Source organism: Armigeres subalbatus, chromosome 3 (assembly GCF_024139115.2).
Source record: "Armigeres subalbatus isolate Guangzhou_Male chromosome 3, GZ_Asu_2, whole genome shotgun sequence".
Taxonomy (NCBI): domain Eukaryota; kingdom Metazoa; phylum Arthropoda; class Insecta; order Diptera; family Culicidae; genus Armigeres; species Armigeres subalbatus.
This window is the reverse complement of record NC_085141.1, coordinates 368,459,202-368,477,710: the sequence shown is the minus strand read 5'-3', so window position 1 is coordinate 368,477,710 and position 18,509 is coordinate 368,459,202. Positions and strand designations below refer to the sequence as shown.

At 41.6% G+C, this 18,509-nt stretch overlaps 1 protein-coding gene across 1 annotated transcript; it reads left to right on the top strand.

Moving 5' to 3' along the window:
- The first annotated feature begins 8,838 nt into the window (after positions 1 to 8,838).
- LOC134223543 (uncharacterized) lies at positions 8,839 to 9,734 on the top strand. Its single transcript, XM_062702719.1, has 2 exons — positions 8,839 to 8,903; positions 9,060 to 9,734. Exons 1-2 carry the CDS (start codon positions 8,839 to 8,841, stop codon positions 9,583 to 9,585), a joined length of 591 nt encoding a protein of 196 aa, XP_062558703.1. The 3' UTR covers positions 9,586 to 9,734.
- The last annotated feature ends 8,775 nt before the right edge of the window (positions 9,735 to 18,509 follow it).

Sequence of the window (18,509 nt, the reverse complement as noted above, 5' to 3'; positions counted from 1 at the left end):
TTTATATATATATATACATACATTTGGGGATATTCATTTCAAAATCCTCAAGGCAATGTACAGTGGTCTGTAGACAAATCTCGTAGTATTATTGATTATGCCAGCTCTCCTTCAGCATACAGTGAAACAAATGAAACGTAGTGAAAATTTATTTGAAAGTTTTTACAAAACATTTTGGAAACTTGGTGCTTATTTCAATTATTTTATAATCAATCCATGCTGAATTAAACAACATCTTGTTGATAAATAAAAATGTTTTTCATTATCCCTTAATTTAAACTCCCTGATAAGCATAGTGCAAACAGTCACTGATCATTATTGTAGCTACTCTTCGTATGAGTGACATAAAACTCCAGTCTTTTCAAAAGGAAAACTCGAACACGATTCAACGTGATGAGGTGGCGCTTCGATGCTGACTTGTTCATTTTATCGATAAAACAGGGCTCGCCCGTTTTCTTACGTAAACCAACACAACCACACAGCTCCCCATAGCAATCGTGCGTGGCCAAAAACCTGATTCTTGAACCAACAACCAACTGCGTGTGCACTCAATCTCTTCGGTGGAAAAGAAGCTGATGGGGATTTTTTGTCTGACGCATTCATTTACCGAACCGCAACTGTAGATTTGGGCTAAAAAGATTACTAATAGGCGAATTAGCGCAATTAGCGCATTCCACCGTGCTGATCGAATCATGACTAGGCACAAAGCTCGCTGTTGTTGGTGTCCAACTCCCACCCCGCGCAGCTCGAGGTCTAAATTTATTATTGCGGGAAATGATTGGCGTGGTCTACATTCTGGGAGAAGACGCGCACATTTCAAGCGTCTTTTGCAGCCTCCCAAACCAAGAACCATATAATTATGCAGAAAGCGGATCGATCTGCGGTGGAACAGAATTTAGCAAACGCGGTGGGACGGCCGCCCCGCAATGCTCCATTCTCCAAAACAGCGATCCAAATCAACCACGCAGCAACGAACGGTCGCGGACTCATGTGATCGTGCGCGCACGTACCAATACACCTCTGCCGCAGTAACGCGATCGCGCGCTCAGCCAACGCCAAGCCAAGATGGCTTCGCCATCCAGTCAAATCGTTCGGTCGTTTTGGATCCCCGCATGAGAACGCCACAACCATCCGGCGGTGACAGAGAAGAAGAAGAAGCACTAGCCGGAGCGCAACACTCGGAGTCGTGTAGGAGCCAGAAAGGCGTCGCTTGGTCCAGCACGATCGCGCAGCATCATACCACGGAGCGAGCGTGAAGATCGCTGGTGATGAGGAAGCGAGCGGCGGCAGGTGGGGCTGCGAAGCGAACGAAGGAGATGCTGAATCAACATTGCTAGCGCCGCCGGATTAACGTTATGCTGTGCTAAGTGAAATCGATTTTCTATGCCTCTCGTCTCGCTGATTCAGCATCTCGTCGAGAGTGGGATGAGGTTTCTTCTTGGCCGTTTAGTTTTCTTGCGCCATGCGATCATCTTCTGCTCTCGGAAAGAAAACGGGAATAAACGAGAACGAGGTCCGGAGGACGGGAGAAATGTGAGAACGGGATGTGCGGGATCGAGTTCGGTGAAAGAGGTGCTTTCGTCTTCGTCCTGGTCTTCTTCTTCGGATTCAGTCTTCCAAGTAGTCATCCAACATTCAACATTCAACATCCAACATACATATGCGGCGATCTTCTGCTTCTTCGCCTTTGCTTCTCTCGCTCGCACTGTGCCGGGATATTAATGGGTTTGTTTCTCAAGTTGGCTCTGTAAGCCAACAACCGTACGTACTGTAGACATGTAGGAACCCTCCGATGAATGATGACGATGGTTTAAGGTGTGTCGGTCGGTCGGTCGGTTGGTTGGGCCAAGTGACTCGGTTCGACTCCGCTGGCGCACCGATGTCTGGAAAGTTTTCCCGCGTCTTGCCTGCCTCAAACACCCCCTGGCTTATTCGTTGCCTTTGACTGGTTGGATGTGGAATGGCTCGTGTATGTAAACGGCGACTTACACTGCTGGAGATGATGGTGGAATTACCGGAGACGCGACCCGATGATGTGATTCGATTTGCTTCCATGGTCTCGATGAGGCGCGCAACCTAGGCTAGTCATGCCTATTTACTGGTGGGCTTCCCGCTGGAGCACGTGCACTGATTGATGCGAAAATGGGTGGCGAATTGATTGAACTTGCCCCCTCAGCAGTGCCGATAGCTTAGGCTGTGACAAATCCATTCCATTTTTAACTCACTCGTATTTATCAAATTTCGTAACAAATGAGCAATGCATCTATTTCATAAATTCATTTCGATGACGTGCTGACTTGTCATGATGACTTGTAATGGAAGTTTAAGATGTTGTTGTTAAATTCATTTTATTTCTTCATTTTTGTTTGCAATACATTGTTTTGCTCTGGGAACCTTCATCTCTATACATTTTTGATATATTTCATAATATTATTTGGTGGGGTTTCGGTCACCGTAAAACTTTATATTTTCTGTTGATTTTTATCGGTGATGAAACATACACAAATGAGATTTCAAACCTAGAATTTCGTCGATTGAGAATTTAATCTTTGTCCGTCGAAGTTATTTGCATATTGTGAGCCATGTGATGTAGAACGACAAGTAAAGTCAAAAATGTAATACGTTTAATCCCTGCAATATATGTAACTAGCTTTATGTACCCGGCCTTGCTCGGAGTTGCCAGTTTGGTTTGCAGTTTTTTTTTTTCACAATCGGAAAATAATAAAACCAATTGGTTAACAGGGTAATTGTGTTTACTTGTTGATACTTCATTTGATTAGAAGAAGGCTTTTGGAAATATTGACTGATTTTGAAGAAGGGATTGTGGGTTTGAATAGCCTTATTCCGGGCAAACGTCTATTTCTAAAGAAGGGAAAACATCCACCAATGTCTTATTTCGGGCAAACGCATATTTTTAAAGAAGGGATCACACCCACCATTGCCTTATTCCGAGAAAATGCCTACTTTTAAAGGAGCAATCACATCCATCATCCAGAAGGAAACACATTATTCATTGCTTTTCACTGGGCAAACTATGATTCCGATGAAGGGTAACAATTATCATTGCTTTATACCCAGCAAATGCATGCTTTACATGATTTTTTTTTTCTGATGATGTTCAGTATTATCCCAAATTCACTTCATGTTAAATGACCTTAGGGTAGGGTGGCTCAAATTAGTATGGGAAAAACTTTTTGCATTTTTTTTTATGGGCCGCCCTCTTATTCGGTTCTATTTGATGCCCTGATGCTCTGGACAAAATTTCAGCCAAATCGGTCAACGTTTGGGCGGTGCTAAACTCGTTGGAAGTTTATATGCAAAAATGTATGTAGAAACATCCAAAAACAGTGAATTGCAGTTGGACGGCACAACTTACGATGAAGAACTTTGATACTCCTTCAGATCTTAAAGAATTTAATAAAGAATGTTATGCAGAAAACCGCGAGAAAATTAGAGTTTGCCCGGCTAAGTTATTAGCATTTCTCTGAAGTGGGGTTTGAGCAAATTTCGTTTCTTTTACCTTTGAAAAGAAATAAATTCACCCATACAACACTCCAGTAAAATGCTTATATCTTTGCCTAATAAACTCCAATCTTCTCGCGGTTTTCAGCATAGCATTCTGTATTTAATTCTACAAGAATTGACAAAGTATCATTGTTCTTGATCGTAAATTGTGCCGTCCAACTGCAAATCACTGTTTTTGGATGTTTCTGCATACATTTTTCCATACAAACTTCTAACGAGTTCAGCACCGCCCAAACGTTGACCGATTTGGCTGAAATTTTGTCCAAAGCATCAGGGCATCAAATAGAGCCGAATAAGAGGGCGGCCCATCAAAAAATTTGAAAAAGTGTTTTTTGAGCCACCCTAATTCAGGGTTATGTCATTTTCAGGGAAATGTTATTGTCGAATATTTGCTATTTTTGAAGAATTGTTTTCGGAGCATTGTACAATGTCAAAGAACCTCGGATGAACTAAATACGAGGGATTTTAAATTAAGTCGTTTTCTATCAATTCTATACAATGTTTAAATATTTGGTTTGAATTCACCCATACGATAGAAAGGTATACTAAACTGTTCGTTTAATAAATATGCCCTCTCTCGTTCAGCTATGACAGTCCTTTCTAGCCTGATATAGTCTTCCTTAGATAGAGAATATGGTTTCCAAATTTGGTGGACATCGGTAAATGGGTTCAGAAGTTATGCTGAATTGATCGCTAACTAAACAATACCCCTCTCTTACAACCAACCCATTTTAAAAGGACCTACCAATATCCACTAAAATCTGTTCCTTAGGACGGACAATATTTGATACAAATTTGGTTCAAATCGGTCACGGTGGAACACGACGGAACAAAACAAAACATTGTGCATTCGGAAGCTTAAAACCGAATCTTTCAGATGGTGGCTGTTTGGCTTGCCGCCTCTTGCCGCTTTTCATGGTGTGTTGATGTGAAAATTGATTATTTTTTCTAAAAATTCCTTAATAACTTTGACAGGTTTCAAGATAGATCAAAGTAATCTTCTAGACAAACATGTTTTTTGTCATTATGCACAACTTTCTAGAATAAACCATAGTGCTAAAATCATTTCCAAAAAAGTTATGCTCAAAATATGATTTTTGGGGGTCATTCATACAAAACGTGCTCTAATTCCTTTCAAAACCGTTTGTCCAATATTGTGTCATCAGAAAAGATGTTCCAATTCACATTCTGTATAACATTGCAGAGAACAACCACTGCTTTTGTACATTTGCGTAATTTTTTTATTTCATACCGCCCTTCAAGGTGGATAGATCATTGATATTTTCTTATCAAAAGAAAGCCCAAGAAATATCCGTCGACTCTTCTGAAGACATCATGACTCTAAAATGTAGTTTTCAGGTCGAAAACTAAAAAACGCACGTTTTGGGGGCTTCTGAACCAGTGTGCACACCCTCCCCCTTTTACCACCAGCATTCATAACCCCCCTATCGTCGTCTCCTTAAGATAAAGAATGTGTGTTCCAAATTTGGTAGAGATCGGCCAAGGGGTTCAGAAGGTACACTGAGTTGATCGATGACTAAGCAATACCCCTCCCCCCACACCCTCCCCCTTTTCCGAACAGCATCCATAACCGACCTATCGTCGTCTCCTTAAGGTAAAGAATGTGTGTTTTAAATTTGGTTGAGATCGGCCACGGGGTTCAGAAGGTACACTGAGTTGATCGATGACTAAGCAATACACCTCCCCCCACACCCTCCCCCTTTTCCGAACAGCATTCATAACCCCCCTATCGTCGTCTCCTTAAGATAAAGAATGTGTGTTCCAAATTTGGTTGAGAACGGCCAAGGGGTTCAGAAGGTACACTGAGTTGATCGATGACTAAGCAATGCCCCTCCCCCCACACCCTCCCCCTTTTCCGAACAGCATTCATAACCCCCCTATCGCCGTCTCCTTAAGATAAAGAATGAGTGTTCCAAATTTGGTTGAGATCGGCCAAGGGGTTCAGAAAGTACACTGAGTTGATCGATGACTAAGCAATACCCCTCCCTCCACACCCTCCCCCTTTTCCAAACAGCATCCATAACCCCCCTATCGTCGTCTCCTTAATTATAAAGAATGTGTGTTCCAAATTTGGTTAAAATCGGTCAATGCGTTCCGAAGTTATGCTGGAACATACATACAAACATACATACAAACATACAAACATTGAGTTTTATATATATAATATAAATATATAATATATAATATATAATATATAATATATAATATATATATAGATATATAGATAGATAGATAGATAGATAGATAGATAGATAGATAGATAGATAGATAGATAGATAGATAGATAGATAGATTGTCACTGGGAAGTGCAGGTAGAGTTCCCTCAAATGCCTATCATTTTCTGATGGACAGATGGAGACGCAAGGTGTAGGAACTATTCGCTTTCAGATTCATCTGCATCTAGTTTCGTTTACAACATGTTACAAATACAAATTCCGTCGCTTCAATTCAAATAAATTTATTTCGAAGTGTTTTATAAATATATCCGATATAGCTATGGATGAAGTGAAAAAAACTGGATAATCAGAAAAATTACATGAAGCTCAAGCACAATCAAATGGAATATTCTGAAATGAGGATGTAGGGATCATGTAAGAATACCATACATTAGAAATTCCTCTGAAACAATGTTGATATTTTGGATGAATGCTTAGAATTACACGTGCATAGCGCTTCGGGTTTGAGTGTTCAAACCGTAGTACATAAGTTAATACGGCCAATACCGTTGCGCGGGGCTTCTTTTGACTCCGGGGGCTACTTAGGGTTTTTGATTTCCTAAAAAAATACCAAATTTGAAACAAAAAGTTGCCATCCAACTATCAACAAGACACCTGAATGGTGATAATGGCAATTTGAGAGTAGTTAACGTTGTTATTCATGTTTCAAAATGTCCAAAGTAGCCCCCGGAGTCAAAAGAAGCCCCGCACGACGGTATGCTTAGGGACGCCAACTGTTAGACAGCCTCTATTATAAGGCCTAAGCTCATACAGAAGAGAACAGACCCCTAAGTCGCGAACTAGCAAAAAACATTCCAGAGGAATCTTTCGTTAACGGAATAACTACACCCCACCGTTTCAACGTCTGAACCGATCCTTGCCTTCCAACGCCGTTGAGGAATCGTTTTTTAGCACCGATTTTATCAAGCCCAACCGGAACAACCCTGCCAATTCCGGCATCCAGTCGACGAAGAGTCGCTGAACACAATAGTAAACGACCTGATCAGATATTTAGTTAATCGCACATTTGTCCGACAAAGGTTATTGCAACGTATATGTGAGCAGATTCAACCACAATCAAGTTGCTGCAAACATGTTTTCCCGTTGTTAGGCCATTTGTTTGAAAGTTTATTGGCCGAATGCCGTTTCGCCGAACGCCGTTGAAAAAATCCTTAAATTGTGTATAGTGAGAGATGAGAAGTGAGTAGTGAGAACTGCGAAGTGTAAAGTGAGCAATAAGGTATGAAACTTTTCTGTCTTCTCACTTTATACAAGCAATAGTCGGAAGTGGCAGATGGAGAGAAAGTAAGAAATTAGGAGTGAGGTATGATGTGTGGGTAGGGTATCCAATCATGGTTTGAACCAAATGGCGGGTTTTAGATGAGCCGTCAAAACAAAGTTGATTTATTTCATTAAAAGGACGTGTTAGAACTGCGATTTCTAGTTATATGAAAGCTTAGTTCATTATCTTTCCAAAAACATCCTGGGTGCACATATTTATGCATAGTTTTATTGAAAAAACTTAATAATTACATAACTTTGATTCGTACCATGGTTTGAACTACACTGTTCATGGTTTGAACTAAATTCGTACTATGGTTTGAATTACTGCAGCAGCCAGCAGCTCCTAAATATAATACTAATCACATGCATGAAACGCTGAGGAAATCTATAAAAAAGCAAATTTGTATTACTATTCATCTTCTCGCATTCGATTAGTAACTTGAAACGTGTGAAAATCGTCTAAATTATCGATATGAAAATTGCGATTTTTTCATATTGGAAATGTAAACAAAATGCTCCAGCTAGGCGCATGCAGCGCTCCTAGCGGACAGCAGCAGAACATGACTGCATTTACAAGTTCAAACCATGGTACGAATTTAGTTCAAACCATGATCAGTTTTACCTTGTATAAATGTTACTATTTTAACTATTTAAAACTGTTTCTCAATTGTATGATGATGTCATTCGATTACAGATAAAAATAGCATTCTTTTGATATATTGATCTCACTCCTGTGTCATAAAATGCGTCCTCTACAAGCTTTTTGAAATTATGCCACTGGTGGGGGGAATTTAGCGCAAATTCAGGACGTTTTTAAATCGCTTTATTTTATTATTCAAACAATATGTACGAATGTTTAAATAAACTTTAAGACTTCCTGTATACCTAAATATGCCATCCATACTGTTTTAGGTTCATTTCCTGCCAATGAGATGGTAATTTCTACTGATTTCAAAATGGTTCAAACCATGATACGATTTTCACTAGTTCAAACCATGATTGGATACCCTAGTAAGAAGTGAGAAATAAGACTTGAGTAGTGAACAATCAATTCTAATTAAAATCCCTTCTTCCTTATTCTGTCCTATTTTTCCATTGTTCTTCTTATCCATTCATTCTTTTCCCTCGTTCCTTCTTTTTCTTCATTCTTTATTATTTTTACATTTTTCATTCTTTATTACTCACTAGCAGACCCAACGAATATCGCTGAATAATTTCCTGATTTTTTTCACCTTCGCGAATTATTCAGAAGACGTTTAATTAATCGATTCTCAAAGAGAGGGAGGGAACTTGAAGCGCCATAGAAACATTTCCGTGTCATCAGAAACCTCCATATACCAGGTTTCGTTCAATTTGCTTGATGAGCTCTCGAGTTTTGCCGAAATTTCGATTTAATTTGTAAATAATTTGCTCATAGCTCCCCTTTCCATCGGAGGAGCTGTCTCGTGCCACCTCAGAAACATTTTTTGCACATATCAAAATTAATTCCATTTCCAATATTCTCGATTCGTTTTTGTTCTCGATTTAATTAGAAATTTGTGATTTATTGGTGTGGAAGTCCCCCTTTCTAGAGGGGGAGTGGTCCATAACGTTGATATATACGTTGTTGATCGAAGCGGTGTGCGCACGGTTTAATTTTGCTCCGTCAATTTATCGAATTTACTGTGTATTTGGTATTGCAAAACTTGCTAGGCTGTTGTGAATGTACATCTATCTTTTAGAAAACTAGAATTCTACCATTAGCCCGATTTAATCGCTGATTCCTGCCTAAAATCAAAGTGAAAATAACGCTATGGATTGCAAAAAGTGTCTTCTTCCTGTCACAAAAGATCAGCCATCCATATTCTGCAATGCATTGTGTGCCGGACTGTATCACGCTTCTTGTGTCGGACTAAACGATCAACAACTCGCTGCAGTATCGCCGCCCAACAAAAACAGTTGCTGGATGTGTGATGTGTGTTTGGATGAGTTCGTGCAGTGGAGGAAAACGAAAAAAGAATTAATCGTTCAAAGCGCGCTGGAGCCGAAATGTGCATTACATCGTGACGTCGAAGAACTGAAGGCAAAAGTTGAAACAATTATGTCTCTACTTGCTCCGAATGTAAAATGTTCTGCGAATAGTGCCATACAGCATTCAACTCCTAAAACATCACCGAAATTTTCTAATACAGCACCATATGTATCAAGCGCCCGCATAGAGTCATTCGTTCCTGATGCTTCGAGTCGATCATTCACTTCTACGAACATGGAAGAGAGTTTCGCAATGGTACTTACGAATATTGATGGCAGTGTTTCGGAAAAAGACGTACAGGTGATGGTTACAAGATGTTTGGGTGCTTGTGACAAAGAACGTGTCAATGTAAGAAAACTGGTTCCGCGATGGGTGGACAGTAACACGCTGGACTATATCTCTTTCAAAATTGTTCTGGACACAAAATGGAAATCTGCTGCTCTAACGTCAACTACATGGCCAAAAAATGTTAAATTTCGAGAGTTCCGACAAAACCTGTGCACATGGAAACCTGATATTATATGCTAGTTTTGTAATCAAATATTATACGTTGACATGCTTTATGTTTTAATTTGTATTATTTTCTTTTGTTATTGTTGTGTGCTAAATACCATTACGAAATATGTTGATTGTGATTTTATGTTATGTGCAAGCAGTTATTTTACGTCCAATGTTACAAATCGTATTACAATATCAAATGCTTTATAAATTTAAGTACATTCAATTAGACTATAAGATGTCCGTTGAATTAATAAATAAATAAATAACCATCATAAAATCTTTCCCCGGCCCCAAAAACCCCTAAATACAAATTTTTACACCGATTCATAGGTTTCTACATAAATTCATTTTCATATTTATAGAGAAGTGATTTTATATTTTCTACCATTATCCATTTTCTTGTCTTCTACCGACATCTTTCCTCTTATTTCATCTACCTTCTTTCTTATTCGTTCTTTCCCACTTTCCCTCCAAGGCAGCACAAGTCCAAACTCGTTGCAGCAACCTAATTGTGACTGAATCAGATCAAATAGAAAACATATGGTAATATGTGCTGCTCGGATTCTTCCTTCGTTCTTCCTCCTTCCTTATTACTTCATCCTTCTTAGTACTTCCTTTTCCCACTTATTTCTTCCTTTTTCCTGCTTTCTTATTCGTTTTTCTTTTTGTCTTCTTCTTTCTTCTCTTTTCCTTCACCTTTTTCCTTATTGCTTTTTATTTCTCAATTGTACATTTTTCATTCATTCTTTTCCCCCTTTCCTTCCTTTTCTTCGTAATACATTCTTTCTTATCTCTTCATTACTATTTATTTTATCTTTCTTTCTTAATTATTTATTATTTATTATACTTATTTTGCTACCATTATCTTTTTCCTGTCTTCTATCGTCATTCTCTATTATATCTTCCTTTCTCTTTATTTTTCTTCTTCCTTCCTGTTTCCTTTCTTGTTTCCTGTTCCATTTCTTCTTTTTCTCTTCCCTTTTTTTATTCCTCCATTTTCCTTATTGTTATTTATTATTTTTATTTTTCTTCTTTTTTTCATTATTTTTTGTGTTCAATCTTGGTTATTGTTTCTATTTTTTTTTATACTGGCAGGCTTATTTCTTCATTCTTTCTTCTTCATCCATAGAATTTCTTCTTACTTTTTCTTCCCCCTTCTGATTCTTCATTTCTTCCATCTTCCTTCCTACAATAGGGCGACTTTGAATAAAAATTTGCAAACTCTGCAAAAAATGTTGAAATATCAAAAAAAGATGAATAGATGCAAGAAATTATTTGATTGCATAAAATACTCAAAAAACAAAATTCTAAAAAATTCAAATGTGAAATTGATGAAATCGCGAATAAAAAAAAATGTCCAGAACGTGTTCAGATCGATTTCAGAAAGCAGCATAGTGATTTTGAGCGAAAACAAATATTTTGATTGTAGAGCAGGTTCTCAACCTTTTTCCTGAAAGGTATACCTCTTCGAACTTTTGCATTAATAGAGGAACCCCTTCTCGAAAGTAGGCTTCCAAGCCTCTTGAAGGAATAATTCCGAACCCTTTGAAAGGAGGTTTCCGAGCCTCTTGAAAGGAGATTCTGAATATCTTGAAAGTAGGCCTTCGCACCTCTTGGCTGAGAAGGCCACCTCTTGTAGAGAGGCTTTCAAGCCTCTTGAATGGCGGCTTTCGAGTCACTTGAAAGGAGGATTCTTTTGAATCTTAAAAGGACGCTTCTGAGCCCCTTGCTTTAAGCCTCTTGAAAGAAGAAATCCAAGTTTCTAGGGAGGAGGCTTCCGTGCATCTTGAAAGGAAACTTCCGAACCAGTTGATTGTAGGGTTTCAAGCTTCTTGAAAGTAGGCTTCCGAGCCTTTTGAAAGGAGGCTTACAAGCCTCTTCAAAGATGTCCTACGAGCCCTTTGAAAGAAGCTTTCTGAGCCTTTTGAAAAGAACCTTCTTGGAAGGAGGCTTCCGAGCCTCTTGAAAGGAGGCTTCCGAGCCTCTTGAAAGGAGGCTTCCGAGCCTCTTGAAAGGAGGCTTCAGGCCTTTTGAAAGGAGGCTTGAGCTCTTGAAAGGAGGCTTCCAGGCCTCTTGAAAGGAGGCTTCAGGCCTCTTGAAAGGAGGCTTGAGCCTCTTGAAAGGAGGCTTCCAGGCCTCTTGAAAGGAGGCTTCTGAGCCTCTTGAAAGGAGGCTTCCGAGGCCTCTTGAAAGGAGGCTTCCGAGCCTCTTGAAAGGAGGCTTCCAGGCCTCTTGAAAGGAGGCTTCCGGGCCTCTTGAAAGGAGGCTCTGAGCCTCTTGAAAGGAGGCTTCCTGAGCCTCTTGAAAGGAGGCTTCTGAGCCTCTTGAAAGGAGGCTTCTGAGCCTCTTGAAAGGAGGCTTCTGAGCCTCTTGAAAGGAGGCTTCCTGAGCCTCTTGAAAGGAGGCTTCCGGAGCCTCTTGAAAGGAGGCTTCCTGAGCCTCTTGAAAGGAGGCTTCCTGAGCCTCTTGAAAGGAGGCTTCCGAGCCTCTTGAAAGGAGGCTTCCGAGCCTCTTGAAAGGAGGCTTGAGCTCTTGAAAGGAGGCTCTGAGCTCTTGAAAGGAGGCTTGAGCCTCTTGAAAGGAGGCTCTGAGCCTCTTGAAAGGAGGCTTCCAGGCCTCTTGAAAGGAGGCTTCCGAGCCTCTTGAAAGGAGGCTTCTGAGCCTCTTGAAAGGAGGCTTCCGGGCCTCTTGAAAGGAGGCTGAGCCTCTTGAAAGGAGGCTGAGGCCTCTTGAAAGGAGGCTTCCTGAGCCTCTTGAAAGGAGGCTCTGAGCCTCTTGAAAGGAGGCTTCCGAGCCTCTTGAAAGGAGGCTTCCAGGCCTCTTGAAAGGAGGCTTCCTGAGCCTCTTGAAAGGAGGCTTCTGAGCCTCTTGAAAGGAGGCTTCTGAGCCTCTTGAAAGGAGGCTCTGAGCCTCTTGAAAGGAGGCTTCTGAGCCTCTTGAAAGGAGGCTTCCTGAGCCTCTTGAAAGGAGGCTTCCTGAGCCTCTTGAAAGGAGGCTTCCGAGCCTCTTGAAAGGAGGCTCTGAGCCTCTTGAAAGGAGGCTTCCTGAGCCTCTTGAAAGGAGGCTTCCTGAGCCTCTTGAAAGGAGGCTTCCAGAGCCTCTTGAAAGGAGGCTTCCTGAGCCTCTTGAAAGGAGGCTTCTGAGCCTCTTGAAAGGAGGCTTGAGCCTCTTGAAAGGAGGCTTCTGAGCCTCTTGAAAGGAGGCTGGAGCCTCTTGAAAGGAGGCTTCCTGAGCCTCTTGAAAGGAGGCTTCTGAGCCTCTTGAAAGGAGGCTTCCAGAGCCTCTTGAAAGGAGGCTTCCGAGCCTCTTGAAAGGAGGCTTCCAGGCCTCTTGAAAGGAGGCTTCTGAGCCTCTTGAAAGGAGGCTTCCAGGCCTCTTGAAAGGAGGCTTCTGAGCCTCTTGAAAGGAGGCTTCTGAGCCTCTTGAAAGGAGGCCTGAGCCTCTTGAAAGGAGGCTTCTGAGCTCTTGAAAGGAGGCTCTGAGCCTCTTGAAAGGAGGCTTCCGAGCCTCTTGAAAGGAGGCTGAGCTCTTGAAAGGAGGCTTCTGAGCCTCTTGAAAGGAGGCCTGAGCCTCTTGAAAGGAGGCTTCCTGAGCCTCTTGAAAGGAGGCTTCCTGAGCCTCTTGAAAGGAGGCTTGAGCCTTGAAAGGAGGCTGAGCCTCTTGAAAGGAGGCTTCCTGAGCCTCTTGAAAGGAGGCTTCCGAGCCTCTTGAAAGGAGGCTTCCTGAGCCTCTTGAAAGGAGGCTTCCTGAGCCTCTTGAAAGGAGGCTTCCAGGCCTCTTGAAAGGAGGCTTCCAGGCCTCTTGAAAGGAGGCCTGAGCTCTTGAAAGGAGGCTTCCGAGCCTTGAAAGGAGGCTTGAGCCTCTTGAAAGGAGGCTTCCAGGCCTCTTGAAAGGAGGCTTCTGAGCTCTTGAAAGGAGGCTCTGAGCCTCTTGAAAGGAGGCTTCCGAGCCTCTTGAAAGGAGGCTTCTGAGCCTCTTGAAAGGAGGCTTGAGCCTCTTGAAAGGAGGCTCTGAGCCTCTTGAAAGGAGGCTTCCGAGCCTCTTGAAAGGAGGCTTCTGAGCCTCTTGAAAGGAGGCTTCCAGGCCTCTTGAAAGGAGGCTTCCTGAGCCTCTTGAAAGGAGGCTCTGAGCCTCTTGAAAGGAGGCTTCCTGAGCCTCTTGAAAGGAGGCTCTGAGCCTCTTGAAAGGAGGCTTCTGAGCCTCTTGAAAGGAGGCTTCCTAGCCTATTGAAAGAAGGCTTCCGAGCCTCTTGAAAGGAGGCTTCCGAGCTTCTTGAAAGGAGGCTAACGAGTCTCTTGAAAGGAGGTTTGCGAGCCTCTTGGAAGAAGGCTTGTGAGCTTCGTGAAAGGAGGCTTCCGAGCTTCTTGAAAGACGGCTTACGAGCCTCTTGAAAGGAGGTTTCCGAGCCTCTTGGAAGAAGGCTTCTGAGCTTCTTGAAAGGAGGCCGAGCCTCTTGAGAGGAGGCTTCCGAGCCTCTTGAAAGGAGGCTTCCGAGGCTCTTGAAAGGAGGCTTCCGAGCCTCTTGAAAGCAGGCGTCCGAGCTTCTTGAAAGGAGGCTTCCGAGCCTTTTGAAAGGAGGCTTCCGAGTCACTTGATAGTAGGCTTCTGAGCTCTTGAAAGGAGGCTTCTGAGCCTCTTGAAAGGAGGCTCTGAGCCTCTTGAAAGGAGGCTTCTGAGCTTGAAAGGAGGCTTCCTGAGCCTCTTGAAAGGAGGCTTGAGCCTCTTGAAAGGAGGCTTCCTGAGCCTCTTGAAAGGAGGCTCTGAGCCTCTTGAAAGGAGGCCTGAGCCTCTTGAAAGGAGGCTTCCGAGCCTCTTGAAAGGAGGCTTCCAGGCCTCTTGAAAGGAGGCTTCTGAGCCTCTTGAAAGGAGGCTTCCTGAGCCTCTTGAAGGAGGCTTCCGAGCCTCTTGAAAGGAGGCTTCCAGGCCTCTTGAAAGGAGGCTTCCAGGCCTCTTGAAAGGAGGCTTCCAGGCCTCTTGAAAGGAGGCTCTGAGCCTCTTGAAAGGAGGCTTCCTGAGCCTCTTTTGAAAGGAGGCTTCTGAGCTCTTGAAAGGAGGCTTCCGAGCCTCTTGAAAGGAGGCTTCCGAGCCTCTTGAAAGGAGGCTTCCGAGCCTCTTGAAAGGAGGCTTCCGAGCCTCTTGAAAGGAGGCTTCCGAGCCTCTTGAAAGGAGGCTTCCGAGCCTCTTGAAAGGAGGCTTCCGAGCCTCTTGAAAGGAGGCTTCCATGCCTCTTGAAAGGAGGCTTCCATGCCTCTTGAAAGGAGGCTTCCATGCCTCTTGAAAGGAGGCTTCCATGCCTCTTGAAAGGAGGCTTCCATGCCTCTTGAAAGGAGGCTTCCATGCCTCTTGAAAGGAGGCTTCCATGCCTCTTGAAAGGAGGCTTCCATGCCTCTTGAAAGGAGTCTTCCATGCCTCTTGAAAGGAGGCTTCCATGCCTCTTGAAAGGAGGTTCCAAGCATCTTGAAAGGAGGCTTCCAAGTCTCTTGAAAGATGGCTTCCAAGCCTTTTGAAAGGAGGCCTCCAAGCCTTTTGAAAGAAGGCTTCTGAACACATTTGAACATCATTTCGCTAGAAGATCGGCTGGAAAGCAAAAGTAGGAGATTAAAGATACTTACTTTTTGAGAATATCTTGTATGATTTGAAGTGCAATTTGAAGGTAACATCAGTGAGTGAGTTTATAAAAATATAAGTGATGTTAAACGTTTCGTGTTTCTTCCTTTGTTTAGAGGATTGAGGTCCTTTGGATCCCGAATTCTGCTTGGATTTTACTACTTTCTATTACTACGAGAAAAAGTAATTTTACTCAATTATTTGAGCGATTTAACTTAATATTAATCAGAAAAATTATTTTAAGCTCTTTTTAGTGGAATGTATTCAGCCGTCTAAGACGAGTTAAGTAACCTCCATTTAATTCCACCAGTTATTTCGATATCTTTGCAGATACGTACAGATACTGTGTGGTCGTCTTCAGTGTCTCGTACTTGACTCGACTTAGTCGACTAAGTCCACCGTCAGGAAGGCCAACGGAAAGATACGAGTCTGTCTCGACTCCAGAAGGATAAATTCGGTAACTAAAAAGGATGCTTATCCGATGAGGAACATGGCTGAAATATTTCACCGCCTCCAAAAGGCGAAATACTTCAGAATTGTTGACTTAAAGGACGCGTACTTTCAGATACCGCTGAAAGAGTCGTCAAGGAACTTCACAGCATTCAGCATTCTAAAAGGACTTTTTAGATTTAAAGTTGTTCCATTTGGGTTGAAGAACGTGCCCTTTGCCATGAATAGATTGATGAATCTTACGATTGGCTTTGATCTGAAACCATTCGTTTTTGTATATTTGGACGATATTATAATCGCCGCCGAGTCGTTAGAAGATCACTATAGACTTTTGGAAGAAGTGGCAAAACGATTAAAAAAGGCAAAAAAGACCATCTCTGTTGAGAAGAGCTGTTTCTGCCGAAAAAATGTATATCTCGGTTATATACTCACAGAGAACGGTTTGTCCATTGATAGTACTAAACTGGAAAGAATACTTAATTGTCCAATACCAATATCAGTGAGAGATGTAAGAAGGCTATTGGGACTAATGGCGTTTTATCAAAAATTTATACCTCAATACAGTAACTTATCAACACCCATTACGAATCTGCTCAGAAAAGCGAAAAAAAAACTTAAATGGACGGTTTCCTGGTGGGAAACATTCTGGACTCCCTGGGCATAGTGTATCCATTGTACTTGCCACACAAGATACATACTCATGCAGTGGCGGACATTGAAAGTTTTCAAATAATAACTGTGGAAATACTAATAGAGTACGAGTAAGTTGAAAAGCAGGTTAAGTTCCAGTTGAATGTAGAACCATAGAAGGAAGAATAATGAAGCAACAGAGCTTTCTTGAAAAAATAATCTTTCATGTCCCTTAAACGGAGGCTTCCGAACCTTTAGATTCTTAATTAAAGTTCAAAAGCATATTCTCAACATATTAGTCAACATTTCGCTTAGATCAGGTAGATTGCATTGAAGATTTTGAAAATTTGCACATACTACGTTTTGTCCGTTTGGTTTTTTGTTCCGCGGCCCTTCATGCACTGTGCTGGTTTTGGAGGACAGTATTCAATTGGCTTTGATTTACTCTTGTCTTAAGACGAGTTTGTACTCTCCCATTTATTTCCCCCACTTGATTGTACCTTGACAGATACGTATTTCGACCTCAGCAGTAAGGTCATCTTCTGTGTCTCGTACTTGACTCGACTTGATGAAAATGATCCCGACTTACACTATTTATACTAGGCTTAAGTACTATCTAGGTATTATCTTATGCCACTACCGTGCTCACCTCTACTCGCTTGTTACACTTAATGTTTAGGTATAAACTTGAGAAGCCAGGACTTGATCTTTATTCAACAACCGCGTTTGGACCTGTCGGTAGATTTCCAAGCACTCAGCAACATCAAGTTTCCACGGAGAAGAGACATCTCTTAAAACTTTAATGTTTGATGTCGTAATTGAATGATTTTCCTGATATACATGTTCAGCTACCTTAGATCTAAACACATAATTTAATCCCTTATCACTTTCCCTCTAAGCCTTACTTACTTCTGCAATATTTTCTTTGAACCTTACCTTACGATCTTTTTGTTTGACCTACATATACTTTATCACACTGTGAACAATTAATTTGATAAACCCCTGCCTTATTTATCAGTTCTACTCTATCCTTTGTGGAACCCAACCATGTCTTCAGTTGATTGCTTCTGCTGGAGAATACTAAATCGATACCGAATTTCCTTAGTCGATGGCGTAGCTGGTAGGTGATGTGTTGATCATAGGGGACCGATACCCTCTTCAGCGGTTCATCGATCGGTGTCAGTGTTGTCCGTTCGTTTCATCGTAGGCTCGTCTGCTTCTTGTTGATGATTGCTTGTATTGTTCTCTCCTTATATTCGTTGATCTTCGCTGTTTCCATGATGTGTTGTAGGCCCTTCGTTTTTTCTTTTTCGGTTTTAGGGATCGTCTGCATCCTGTGGATCATATGATGAAAAGCTGCCATATTATGCTGATACGAATGATTTGATGTGTATGGGATGACTCTCATTTACTGATCACCATCCATATTATGTAGAAGACAAAATTTTGAAATAAAAAATACACAATTATTAAAACTTTATTAATAAGTTTCGATTGAAATGGTAATACGCCCGCCATTACGCATTTTTGTCCGAGGTATCCCCTATGGCCAGCGAAGGTAATTGGTTGAAATTGGTTGATCAATTTAGGCTATTAAACTAAAATAAATTACAAAAAAGGAACTTCAATCGCTCTTAGTGAGTTTGCATTCTGATTTTCGTGGAATTTTAAATTACGATAATCTCATAGATTACTTTGAAAACTTTATACAGCATAAGAGTTTCCTGTTAGGTTTCTTGTTCGAAAATGAGATTTTGCATTTTCGTTTAAAATGGAAGTAATTACCTTATTTACCTATATTTACCTTATTAATAGGGTCCTACCGAAGACTGCTAATAATAATTATTAGCCGTCTTCGGTCCTACATTACAAATCTTACTCAACATCACGTGTGTGTATGTTATAATTGTAATATGTTTGTATGTAGGTGATCAACTATTTCCCTTGCCCGTAACGCTGGGTAGACACCTTTACGTGGTGTGTTACGGGGTAAGATCTACCACGGTCACATTGCCAGCTGAAGGCAAATCCTGACCCAACGAACCTTCCCAATATCCAACTCTGTGGTGCTTATGAGGATGTCGCTGAGTGGAGAGCCTATCTTTAAGTATCACATCAACATTTCCTCTCCCTCCCCTAGTTGTGGTGCAGATGGGCGTAGTACGGAGTAGTAATCCTCACGCTTTTGTAATTTTTGTCTTAGATTGAAATCAAGGACTACACCTACCTTGATTTCTGATAGCATTCTGGACAGTAATTTCAAA